This window comes from Penicillium maclennaniae (assembly GCF_028827695.1).
Source record: "Penicillium maclennaniae strain IBT 15551 chromosome Unknown utg000006l:1.0-2513246.0:1.0-2515036.0, whole genome shotgun sequence".
Classification (NCBI taxonomy): Eukaryota; Fungi; Ascomycota; class Eurotiomycetes; order Eurotiales; family Aspergillaceae; genus Penicillium; species Penicillium maclennaniae.
The window spans coordinates 2450674-2464326 of NW_026623218.1; the positions used below are offsets into that span (position 1 = coordinate 2450674).

General features: G+C 39.7%; 2 protein-coding genes across 2 annotated transcripts; both read left to right on the forward strand.

Moving 5' to 3' along the window:
- Nucleotides 1–1035: 1035 nt before the first annotated feature.
- N7477_007203 (MFS transporter) lies at nt 1036–2894 on the forward strand (the record flags this gene model as incomplete). Its single annotated transcript, XM_056968866.1, has 5 exons — nt 1036–1212; nt 1300–1729; nt 1785–2563; nt 2627–2725; nt 2790–2894. 5 exons carry the CDS (start codon nt 1036–1038, stop codon nt 2892–2894), a joined length of 1590 nt encoding a protein of 529 aa, XP_056821662.1.
- Nucleotides 2895–5302: 2408 nt separating this feature from the next.
- N7477_007204 (GPI anchored serine-threonine rich family protein) lies at nt 5303–6073 on the forward strand (the record flags this gene model as incomplete). Its single annotated transcript, XM_056968867.1, has 1 exon — nt 5303–6073. One exon carries the CDS (start codon nt 5303–5305, stop codon nt 6071–6073), a length of 771 nt encoding a protein of 256 aa, XP_056821663.1.
- Nucleotides 6074–13653: the final 7580 nt, after the last annotated feature.

Genomic DNA, 13653 nt, shown 5'->3' on the forward strand with positions numbered 1-13653 from the left:
AGGGGGTCAAAGGACGACCATTTCACAGTAATCCCTGTCTTGGCCACTCATGCCCGTCTTACCACTCCACTACGACTTCTACTATTCGTGCAGCGTGTACAAGATAAACAATCTGGTGGCGGATCGCTACTCACATCACCATATAAAGCAACTTGGCCTTTCTCCGTCATTTAAATGAACAATCCCCTCGGAAGAAGCAAAGACGAAAGCAGGTGACTTTTAAGTTGTTGGTCTACGGTCGGCGTACATGCGCCTCCATGAGAAGCACGTGCCCCCGCATCCGGAGACTGGGACATGTCGCGGGGACGTTTTGTTGAAATATTAGGAATGTCAGTGAATTCCAGATGGCGGGTGAGGTCTGAGGAGGAGACCGTGCTCCCTTGTGGCCCATACGCAATTATCGCATTGAAGACCCACTGCGGCTACCGGACACGATTTCGGCGGCTGCCACTGAGAGCCAACCACGTTGAAGTGTCGGGAAAAAGATCCTTAGGAGTTTTGGACGGCTGTGCTGATGACTACTGCTTCGATTACTACCCGGTCATATCTCCTTCAAAAGTAAGTTAGAGTTACAAGGCAAGAGGATAAGGGACGCGCATAATCGACTCGGGCTTATCAAGCCCCTTGATTTGGTTGTTCCTCGGATCAAAAAGAGATCCTTACTATCTTCGGTTAGTCCTATAGGGATCTTTCCCTGTTATTTCTGGCCAGCTCATTGGCGCCCCAAACTCGGCGCTGCCACGGGCCTCCCTGATATCCAATCAACAATCGGCGTGGCCGGCGATGTCTTCTTAGCCCGTCGTCGTGAGGATGCGAAATGCTCAAGGTCGAGGAGGAGGCCGCACGAATGAGGACAGAGGGATTTGGCGCGAGACAGACTCGCCAATCTTTCCAAGGATAAATAAATGAAGCGCGAGTTCCCCCTCTTTCCCCCTCATTCCAAACCAATTTCAGCTGTCTTGTTCGTTGCTGTACAGGCGACATCATCCACCTTGACTTGTCATCCCCAGAGCGCACGCGACCATTGCAAGCAGCATGGACCTGGAGCAGTCCGCGGGCACAATTGCGCCACCCAGGGTTCCGGACAAAAGCAAGAAGTCGATTGAGCCCTCACTGGAAGAGGAACGTTCGATTCGCCATGGAGAGAACGACCTGCTGGGCGGAGAGAATGTGGATGCAGTGTTGGCGGCAAAAATGTGCTTGGTGAATGATGTGAGTCTGGCCAGGTCCTATTTGATCCCCGCGTCAGAACAAGCTCGTCCTCGTGGATCATGAACTGACAGGGCTTCGTCGCTTCAGGCCATCGATGAGATTGGCTTCACGCCCCACCACTGGAAGCTATTCTGCTTGAACGGATTCGGCTATGCTGTTGACTCGCTCATTCTGCTGATCCAGTCGGTGATTTCTATCCAAGCACGAAAGGAGTTTCATCCCAGCTACCAGACTGGCCTGACAATTGCCGTCTATGTCGGTATGCTTGTCGGCGCCGTTTTCTGGGGATTCTCTGCCGATATCATCGGACGACGCTTTGCCTTCAATGTTTCGCTGTTCGTTTCGGGCATTTTTACCGTTGTCGCGGGCGCGTCGCCATCCTGGGTTACCCTGGGTCTCTTTACCTGCTTGAGCGCATTCGGCGCCGGAGGAAATTTGGTGCTCGATACCACGGTGTTTTTGGAGTACTTACCGAGTCAGAATCAATGGCTCCTTACTCTAATGGCTGCTTGGTGGGGTAAGACATCAGATCCGATGAAATGTTCTGAATTGCGTTGGTAACTTTGATGTAGGTCTGGGTCAACTGATCGCCGGCCTATTTGCTTGGGCCTTCCTTCCGAATTTCTCCTGCGAAGAGGCCGCCTCGTGCACACGAGCCAATAATCAAGGCTGGCGTTACGTGTGGTACACCTCTGGAGCCTTCGTCCTCGTTCTCTCCATCTTGCGTATAACTATAATCAGGTTACAGGAGACGCCCAAATTCCTCATTGCCGAAGGAAAGGATGCAGATGCGGTTCGCGTTCTTCAGAGTATTGCTACCCGATACGACCGCCCTTGTAGCCTTACTATCGAACGGCTGGAAGCCTATGGACCCTCTCAGATTCGCAAGACAAGTGCAGTTGGATTGTCCCAAAGATTGATCTCACCAAAAGAACTGGCGTTCCATTTCAAAGGGCTTTATGCGACTCGCAAGATGGGGTTGTCAACTACGTTGGTTTGGTTTTCCTGGCTTCTCATCGGACTTGCCTACCCGTTATATAACGTGTTTCTGCCCACCTATCTCGCAACACGTGGTGCTAGCTTCGGAGTATCAAGTGATTACATCACCTGGCGAAATTATGCGATCAATAACACTTGCAGTATCTTCGGTCCGGTTCTAGCGGGACTGATGTGTCGCTCTTCCTGGTTCTGGGGTCGCCGCGGAACTATGATCATAGGTGCTTTGGTGACAATGATTTTCTTTTTCTGCTACACTCAGGTACGCACGGAAAGTGAAAATGTCGGGTTTTCATGCGCAATCTCGTTTTGCCTCAACATCTACTACGGCACGCTCTACGCGTACACACCAGAGGTATAGTAATCCAAGATACTCCGTTTTCTCCCCCTAATTTGACGCCTAATGATGTTCTACTAGGTCTTTCCATCCGCCCATCGTGGGACTGGCAATGGAGTTGCCATAGGATTAAATCGAATCATGGGCATTGTCAGTGCAGTGGTAGGGGAAGCCGCGAACGTGAGTCCCCGCATCCTTTGTTTTCGAAGGCCGTCGATGATCATTTTACTCATGCTCCAAATAGACAGATACACCGGTCCCGATCTACATCTGTGCCGCTCTCTACATTGTCATGGCAATTGTATCCGCTCTACTTCCATTTGAGCCCTATGGCCGGCGAAGCAGCTAAGGCGCATCGAGCATGTTTATCGATCTATCTCGCGAACACAGATCACTTAGAGAAGATGCTATCCAGTTATCAGTTTTAGCCGGTGGCAAATGAGCCGGTGGCAAAACGAAGAATGACCTTGTTGTCACTCGATTGGAATGCATCAGCCCAAGAATTTGGCTCTGATTGACCTTTTTGGTCAAATTTGAGGGGCTCACTGTTGGGACTATGGACCAATAAAGCTTTCCAGCAAGTGAAAAAATAGCCTTTCAGAAAACACCCTTTCAGAGAAAAGGTTAAAAATGAGAGCAATAAAAAAAGGCAATTCAGGATACGAACATAGAATATGCACCCTCAAAGGTCGCTTCGAACTGAGAACCATCTGGAGATAGGGTTGCAATATAGGCTCGACTTTGATAAAGTTACGTGAGTTTTCGAATTAGCACTAATTTCAAAGAAGAAGGGGGGGGGGGGATCATCTATACAAGAATTGCTATTGTTTGAGCGCAGAGGATAGGTGGTCGGGTTTGAGACATGGACTCGGGCAATTTGATGCAGACGTACTTGGGTAACGCGAAGAACGCACTCCGCATGTAGTACCGCAGGAAAGCACGCCTAGAAGAGCCGTAAGACAGTTCCGCGCCTTCTGTATGTCTCCAGGAGCCTCGAGTTCTATGAAATGAAGTAGTAAGCTGGAATGCTGGAATGCACGAAATACATAATCAAGAGACACCCTGGACTGACGATCCATTACTCCGAAGGTTTATATCGAGGGACAACAAGTACTCTTAAGAGACGAGCTTTCGTTTCTGCAGGTGATCGATCTCCCTCGCTATGAAGACATGCAAATTTTAGGAGTTTCAAAGTACCCCACACCAAACGGGATGCTACCCAATCGACGGAATTAACCATACTATGGGCGCATATGTAGGGAATAGAATCTGCGGTTCTGCCATTCCCTGCCGTACTGGTGAAACTGCCCTCCTACACAGAGCTCGAAGAGAGGTCGCGATTCATAGTACTATCTTAGAAAGACTACGGCTCGTTAGTAGTAGAAACGCTAACAGAGCTATGTATAGGCTATAATGACGAAGACAATATCTAGAGCACTTTGGACGTAGCTGACATCTTACGCAATAAGTGGCGTCTTCTTTTTCATAAATGTCCTAGGCAAAGCCGGTTCCTCTTTGAATAACCGCAACCCTTAATATATATAAGTAAAGTTTGAACAAAGAACGAAGAACCGGGGAGAAGGTGACCGACTTGACCGAATCGCTATGACCCTCAAGAGTCTGAAGGCAGGCGCTCCAGCGTCCTCTATTGTAGACTTGCTAATTACCCATGCCGGTCTTTCTGTTTCAAATTGAATGCTCGTTATGCTCTCTGCTGGACTAGGGACTAGTTCCGAAGCGTTAACTTGGAGCGGATGATACTCAATCGCTATTTTCCAAATAGAATAAATCGGCATCTATTTTGATGAGAGACCACGCAGCAGTCTCTAGGTTTGGGTTAGGTAAGCGAGATAGAAGTCTATACCAGCAATCGTGACCTTGAGCTAACCTGCTACTTATGGGTTAAGCTTCATATTTTACTTTAAAGACTATAAATATACTCTTCAATTAATTACAGCTCCCCTAATTGTACTTAAAGCGTCTGTAAAGCTAGCGAGTTCTATTAATTCTACCGTAAGACAAGAGCTTACAAAAAGATACATGTGTAAGCAAGCCCAACACAGAACAATTGAGGCTTCCGATCCGCGAATGGCGCCAACCCAGAAGTCCCATGGAACTCGAAATAAGCGGATTCGGTGGTGGTACTTAATCCACGGACTGAATCTAGAGCACGTGATGGCATGGCACCACGATGCAGCCCTCGGGTTGTGGTTACAATAGGCTAAATGTTCAAGAATGGAGATGAGCATGTCGGGATGGACCAATTGATTCCGGAGCGTGGGGATGGGGGCTTAGTCAAGAAAATAGCCGAGCACAGACCGAACAAGTCAATAAACTAGTCTCAAACACGACCAATGATAAGGCCATTCAGGATCATGGACTACCCCAAAGAGGCATCCGCCAGGAACCCCTTTAAGACCCTGCACTACTCGATCATTGGCCCAAATCTCCTGGACCCTACCAGGCTAACGATGGTTCATTTCCGAGGTAGTACGGAGCATTCCACCAAGCTAGTTATTTATCCTCGAGTGCCCATTTCTGACTTTCAAACGGCAAAGCTTATGCTCTAACCTTCAGTCATTCTTTTTTTCTTTCATCCCAACAACTTGTTTTGGATTACCACCAGTCGCCCTTTATCATTTTGTTCAGCCGACATTCGTTTGTGTTTCTCACGCTCTCTCAACAATATCTGCCATTTCGCTCTCACTTTGCAACCATCCCTTGATTCAATAAAAAGAATCAGACCGTCATACGAGCATGATGCGTACCGTGATTCCTCTGATCGTTGCACTCGGCTCGCTGGTAAAAGCCATCCAAATTACTAGCCCTGTGGCCAACTCGACCTACGCAGCCGGGTCCACCGTCGCCATTGAATGGACCAGCGTTGACACCGATCCCACCAACTTCAGTCTCTATCTTTGGAACTTTGTGTCCTGGCCTCCGTCTTATGTTCCCCTGGCGATGGATGTTCCGACCTCGGATCTTTCACACTCAGTCCAAATCCCTTGTGACACCAACCCTGAATGGGGCTATCAGATCAGCGGTATTAACGGCACCAACGTCTACGTCATCTACGCCCAGGGAGAAAAGTTCAGTGTGTCCCAGCCCATTGAAGGCGCCGCCTGCGTCGACATTGCTCCTTCGCCGACTGCATCCACCTGCCCTAGCGCTGCGGCGTCTACCGTTTATGTCACGGTGAGCCCCACCGGCCCTAGCTCCCGTCATTTCCATTATAATTCCTCCCAAGTCCATCCCTCTCCTTCACCCAGCACCGCCAGCACCTCCTCAAGTGTGAAGCCTGGAATTGTACCTAAGACTATTGGTTGGTGCTCAGACTACTCCCACCCTGTGACATTGGACACGATTCCCACCCCGACGCCGTCAGAGCTTGTGGCCAACCATCGGGATAGACACCATGCTTCATCGATGATCACCGCCGCGCTGGCCCAGGTGACTGATGCTGGTAGTCCTCACGTCAAGACTATCACCACTACTATCACCAAGGTAGTGTGTCCGGCATGTATGTGAATTAGTCAGGGTGGAATGTTCGTCAATGGATCTGTTCAGAAGTGATTTTTCCTCGCTGATGTACTTTTCTCCTGTATTTATATCTCGAGATAGTTAGTAGAGAACACTTTTCTGAATTATTTGTAACCAACATGGCCTTCCACAATAGCCAGATAATGATCTCTCAGTGTACACACCATGTCTACATTCTTGATCATGGTTCTGTTGGAATTTACATTAATGTCCTGGGCCGAGGGATTTCATTCCAGGCTATACTACTATCCCAACATGTGTGTCGTTAGGTCTTGTGAATTTCCTATGGTTGTCCTGAATAATTTGGTGAGATGGTTCTTGCCTGGTCATGCAGGTGGAACACAAGTCGATACAGGGCCTACCGTTGTTACTTTGAGAATATTTGCAGTCCCAACCACCCAAAAGGTAAATTGAGAAATTTCAAAAAATGTATAAACAGGCTTTGGTGGGTAGTCTTAGACCTCTTGTACATGATCATATTTCTACCCCTAATATGATCAACGTCTTTCATACTTCTGTGGCAGCATTGTAAAAATCCATAAGCGGATATCGGCTTTTGTTATGTAGGTTTCTGACCAAATTCGAGAAAATCTACCCCGTGGATAGTAAACAAAGTGGAAATATAGAAGCCCGTGGGCCACAAAGTCACGAACCGAAAGTATGACATTAATTTGGGGCATCAACGTGTCCGGCCAAAGAGAACATAAATTGTAAGAGTCTAGATAGTAATAGTAGTAGTAGTAGTAGGAATCGCAAGAAATAGAACATAGATAGACTTGATATACCCTTGACGTCGAGCCTAATACAACAATCGAAGATGTCCTGAGTTGCTTAATCTTGAATGCACAATACATTCGATGAAATAGAATGTATCCGTCGTGTCATCTATTGAGAATGATTAGTATCCTTTCACGCTATTACGTGCATAACAGATTTATGCGAAACCCAACGCAGTGGATGAGGCACCTCCAGTTCTAAGGTTAACGAAAATGGCTCATAGGCATTCCAAGGAACACAGTCATGCTATTACTCCCCCAATTCCATAGCGAATGGATCTAAATCTTAGGAGTGAGTCAAAGAAGAGAATGAAGTCTAGGAATGAATATACAGAGAACGCCCCCCCCCACACATCTCTAACCCTCTAGAGAGAGTATGCCAGAGGAGGCCCATGAAGCTTGAAGTATCCCGGCTGAGGAGTCTGGTAGACTCTAGTAGGGTCGTACAGATTGGCGATGTTCTGGAGGCGAGCGTTGTTGGTCTGGCCGTGTGCGAGCGACCTTATTAAGTATAATACTTCGCAGATTACTATATAGCGGGCATTAGAGTAAGATATATCTCGGTGTATAAGATTCTTACTCGTAATAATAGCGGTCTGATTCCCTTTCTTTAATTTTATATAAGAAGTGACCTAGTCTAATATATATTAACCTTATTTAGATAAGGATAGATACGTATAGCTTCGATAGCCCCTCGTATAGCTCTAAGACCTTCCGCGTTAGCGCCTTAATAAGGCACTTTATTAGCCGGCCCGTCTTCTCCCTCTCCTATTATTTCTTCTATCTCTCCTTAATGCGCTTACGGGTGTTACGCTTCGCCGCGGAGGCTAGGCGGATAAAGTGTTTCTCCGAACCTACACCCGCACGATATTAGTGAACCCTACTAACGCAATATATAGCGGAGATAGGGTTCAAGAAAATAAGGCTCCTAATTGCTATTTATTAAATTCTATATTAAGGCGATAAAGATAGAATATAAGGAGTAGTAATCGAAAAAAAGGGAGATAGGTATAGTAAGAAATATATAGGGTTGGGTTATTCCAAAATATATATAGTCGGGTTAGTCCAAAATATATTAATAGTCGGGTTAGCCCGAAATGCATAGGGTCGGGTTGGTCTAAAATGTAGGTCTGACCTTATGTATTTTCGACTAAGCCGATCCTATGCATTTCGGACTATTTCCCCTTTAGAAATTTCGGACCAAACGCTAACCTCTTTCGGAATTTTGGACTATCCATACCCGCTTAAGGAGAGCAACTTTGAACCCCCCTATAAAATTCAATAAAATAGATAAAAATATTCTGATTTGATATATAATATCTGAAGCACTTTTACTTTCAGGCAAAAATATAATATAACTTAGTTCGCTTATATAAGCGTATCGTTTGTGCCGGTTTTTGCCTACTAGATAGAAGGTAGCTAGCGTATTATATAACCTAAATAGTAGTCTAAGCTATCTATACTTACTTTAGATAATATTAAATATAGTTTTTTGGATCGAATCCTCGCCTATATATATTTATTAATACCCTAAGGCTAGGTCTAATTTAGATAGGAATTTTAAGCGTCTTACTAGATCTAATAACTCTTAGATCTAGGGTAGTAGGTAGCTATTCTTCTTTATAAGAAAATTAAGTGCTTAGTAATTAATATATATCCTCTATTCGCCGCTAGATTTTTAGATAAAGATAATAGGGAATCCTTATAGGCTTATTAACTCTTATATAAGTCCCTTTTAGATTAGTTTTATTACCTATTGTAGTGGGAGAACTGGTGACATAATGAGCCTATGTGTGGCCTCAGGCATGATTTAATGTCTGCATTGCATAGTATATCTCCAGACACACTTAGAAAGAGACAAGATATCTACCTAATTCATTTAGGATTCACCCAATTTCTTCTATCTATAATATAGTATTAAGATTATCCCGCACGGCCGCAACAGGGCATCAGTACGGCCTTATCTAGTATCCTCTATACCAGATAGGCAGTGTGTATATATATATTATCTAGTCTGTATCGCCAGATAGCTATCGAGCCGTTCCCATTTTATATTGGCGTCCCCGGGAAGGCTCTTTTATTAAGGTATATCACTATACGAAGAAACACACACCTAAAGGGTAGGGATCGTGTTTGACCCTAAAGGCTATAAGACTATCTGAGACCTTAAGCGGGAGACTATATTTACTAATAATTGCGACGGTATATAGTCGGTGCGGATAAATAAGAGTGATTAGCCGAGATATAGTATTCTCCTAAATATACCTAGTTCCTACGAGGAATACTATCAGACTAATATATAAGAGATATAGCGATACTTTAGATATTACTAAAGATATAGCCTATCTAATTAAATATAGTAGCTAAGTAGGGGTACCTAGGTATCCGATAGCTATAGTACTCTACTATATAAATAATATTAATATAAATAATTCTATATTATAAATTATAAGAAGAGGAAGCGGCCTTAATAAGAAGAAAGGAAGAAGAAGAAGAATTATTAAAGAGATATAATTAAAAGTAAAGTGTATAGAGTTAGTATTTCTTTTTAGCCGAAAAGCTATCTATTTTCTATAAGTAAGTAATAGCGTATAATATATAAGGTATAATAGCTCCTAAGCTATCGGACCTTAAGGGTATTCTAATCTTTATAGATTACTATAAACTTATATTAGAAAGATCCGAATTAATCTTAAGTAATAATAATTATACGGATAATATAGATTATAAGTACTAGTTACTATTATCCTTAGCTAAATCGCTTAGTAGGGTATAAGTTATACCTTATCCTTATATAGTTTAAGTGCCTTATTTCTCTATATTACTAGCTCTAGGATCCCTAGGAGTACTATACTTTAATAAGACCGATATCTCTGAGTTCTTAGAGAAGCTATAGAATATATATATTAGATATAGCGTTAAAAGCGATAAAGATATTATAGGTATATTACCTTAGTATTACGCGAAGGTCACTAAGTCTTAGGTAAAGAGATAAGACTCTTAGCTAAGAAAGGACTAAGATACCTTTAAGGAAGCTTTCTTAGAGCACTTCTATAATAATAATAGCGAGTAGTAAAGGTATATAAAGATATACCTTTAATTCCTTATATAGGTTAAGCGAATAATATAAGATAATATTCGCTTATATCTTAATAAGTTCGATAATATCTCTAGCTATATTTATTCGAAAGGTAAGGTTAGCAATATAAATAGAGTAAGCCTTTTTATCTAAGGACTTTAATAGTAGCTTAAGGAGAAGATTATTAGAAGATATTCTTGTAAGTAGCTACTAAGAGGAACGCTAATTACTTATTCGGAGGTATATATAGCTATTAGATTATATATTAGAGAGAAAACTAATATTTAGAGAATTCTTTTAATTATCGAATCTTCTCTAAGTAACACTAAATATAAATAATAGCCTTAGCCCCTATAATAATTATCTATTACTATTATAAAGCCTTAGGAATATTATTAACCGACCGCTAATTAAGTTTAGCGTTAGGATAAATAAGATAAGAAGCTTAGAGAAATATAATTATAGATAAAGGCACTTACTCTTAAGCTATAGGCTAGCTAAGATATAAGGAATAATATTCGGTACGAGCCTAATAGAAAAAACCCTTTAAATAGCCTTAACGCTAATCCTTTAGTAAAATACTAAATATACAGAGATACCTACTTCTCTTAACTAGATTAATATCTATCTATCCGCGATATATAAGGCTATAATATTATATATTATAATATTATAAATTAGATAGTTTTAGGCACTATTAAATAACTAGGCCTAAGACTACGCGTAATCCTAGGATAATTAAACTAAGAAGCCTTCTAAGCGTAATATAATAATTAGAAGAAGTAGAAGTTATATAGAGTATCTATATAGCTAAGTAATAATATCGCTTATATTACTCTTTTTACTCCTATTTATCTTACGAACCTAAATATACCTATCTACTCTATTACTATTACGCTTCTTAGTATCGCGCCTATATAGGAGAAGCTCGAGGAAAGCGAGAATAAGAAAGTAATTATCCTATTTAGTATTATTAACGCTATTAAAGGCTATCCTATAAAGCGCCGCAGAGACTAAGATATTACTAGAATAAGAAACTCTTAGATTAGCAGATTCTAACTATATATTACTAATACTAATAATAATAATATAATATAAGATAGATAGCCTAAAGAGACTTAAATTATATAGCCTTAGTAGGAAGCTACTTCGCTATATAGCTAGGTTCTAAGAAGAGTCTGTGGCCTTATTAATCTAAATATTATATAGCGAAGATCTTAGCTTTTAGATATTATAATATAAAAGATATAGGAAACTAAGATTACCCTTACGATTAGTGAGCTCGCTAGGTCTGCTCCGAAGATATACACTAAAATAGGTAAAGGTATTAGTATAGATATTATTAACTAGCGTATTAATAAAGTACTCTTATAAGTATATACTTAGTCGAACTTCGCCGATATCTCTCTCTTAAAGGAAGTAAAAGGTAAGATTAACTAAATTATAAGAGATATTACTAAGTATTATTAGGAGATAGGTAGTCCTATTAATATAAAAGATTTAGCCGCGAAAGTAAGCTACTAAAATATTAGATAGCAGATATCTTACCTATATCTTCTCCCTATAAATACTCTAGAGACCTCCTATTTATAATAGTTTCCGTTAGCGGATAAGTAGTTAAGATATATATTAATATTAGATCGTTAGTTAATATTATTCGCAGAGATATCGCCTAATCTATATAGGCGTAGATATAGCTAAAGCTAAGGCTAAAGCTAAGGCTAAAGCTAAGGCTAAAGCTTATTCTTATTAATAGCGGTAAGTTCGTAGTTAGTGCTTATATTAAGAACCTACTAATTAATATCGGTAATATCGTAACTAAGTTATATATTATAGTTAGGGATAGTTACACGAATAATCTCTTACTTAGTAGGATATAGGCGAAAGATATATTATTATAAATCTCTAAGAAAGGTAATAGGAGGGTTATCTATACGATATTAAGCTAGGATAAAAAGAAGCGCGTTAGCTTTAAAGTATATTATCTATAGAATAGAGGATCCTTCTATAAAGACTAACTCTAGCCTAAAGAATATAAGACTTTTAGTTTAAAAGCCTAAGCAAATATTTAGTAGCCGCCTTAATACCTATCTCTGTCTTAGCGGTTAAGTCTACTAAGACTATTTATTTAATAGTACTATCGAATACTATAAATATAATAATTACTAAAGAAGAAATAATAAAAATATATAAAAAGTAAGAAAATATAAGAATATAGCGATAAGAGAAAAAGAATTATATAGGGGAATTAAATTATAGGGTAGATACTTTTTTGGCCGAAAAGATCTCTTCTTATCTTAGTGCCTTATAGATCTAATATCTAATAGATCTTTATTATTACTAAAAGATTATAGCTAATATTACTTATTTCGATAAAATTAAATATTATATTTCCTTTTCGGACTTTATTATATTAGAGCTAAGATTCCCTAAGATAAGACTACCTAATACCCTTTAATCGAGGAACTATATCGCCTACCGCGCGTAAGTTAATACCCTTTATAAGAGAAAGGTAGATAAGATATACCTAGTTAATTTATCTGATTCTAATAGGTTAATCCCTACTAGTAACCCTAACTAATAAAAGATATATCTTAAAAAGTACTATATAAAATATCGCGTCACTAATACTTTCTCCGAATTTAATAATTTACTATAATCTCATATAGTAACTATTATAAGAGAGGCTAAGCTTATACCTAAGAGAGAGAAAATATTACTTATTAGTATAGCTCTTCTCCTTAGAGAGAGACTATTACTATATAAGCTATTATTTAAGAGAGAAGGGGTACTTATATAGTCTTAGAAATATATAAGTTATATTTATAAAGAAATTATATTAGCCTAATATATTAAGACTATACCCTATAAAGCTTAGTAATATCTTAGCTTTAAGATTCCCTATACTCTTACGCCTATTATTAATAAGATACTCTAAGAAAGACTGTAGAAAGGTATTCTTAAGCTATATAATAATCTATATAGAAACCTATAGTTCTTAGTAAAAAAGAAATATATAGATAAATATCGGTTAATTAATATTATAATACTAATTAATAAGGTTATAAAGTGAGATATAAATATACCCCCAGATATCGATAAGTTCGCTAAAGAATTTATAGGACTTACACTAGTCTCTTTAGTTAACCTCTATTCCGGATATAATTAGATTACTCTTATAGAAGAAAATAGGGACCTTACTACTATTTAAATCTCGCTAGACCTTCTACGATAGACTACTATCCTATAAGGCGCGGCTAATTTAGTACTATAATTCTAAAGAGTAATATTATAGATCTTATATTTAATTTTTAGTATTATTACTAGGTTATTTCTAGATAATATTATAGTTAAAGGGCCGCGGTCCTAATATAACGATAAGTTCGTATTACTAAGAATATATAAGTTTATTCTTAAGTACCTTTAGAATCTTAATAAGACTTTATATCTTCTTAAGCTAGCTAGTACTATTATCTTAGCGAAAAAATCTTAATTCGCTATATTAGGTATTAAAGTTATTAGCTAGGTCTACGATATTAATAGGCGCCGCGCTATAGAGAGTAAGGTAGCGAAGCTTATTAATTAGCTAACCTTATTAATTAAAGATAAATTACGCTCTTTTATTAGACTAGCTATCTATTTTTATATTATAGTAGCTAGGTTTCAGATTATTATAGATAGCCTATATATCTACCTAAGAAAGAATACCTTAT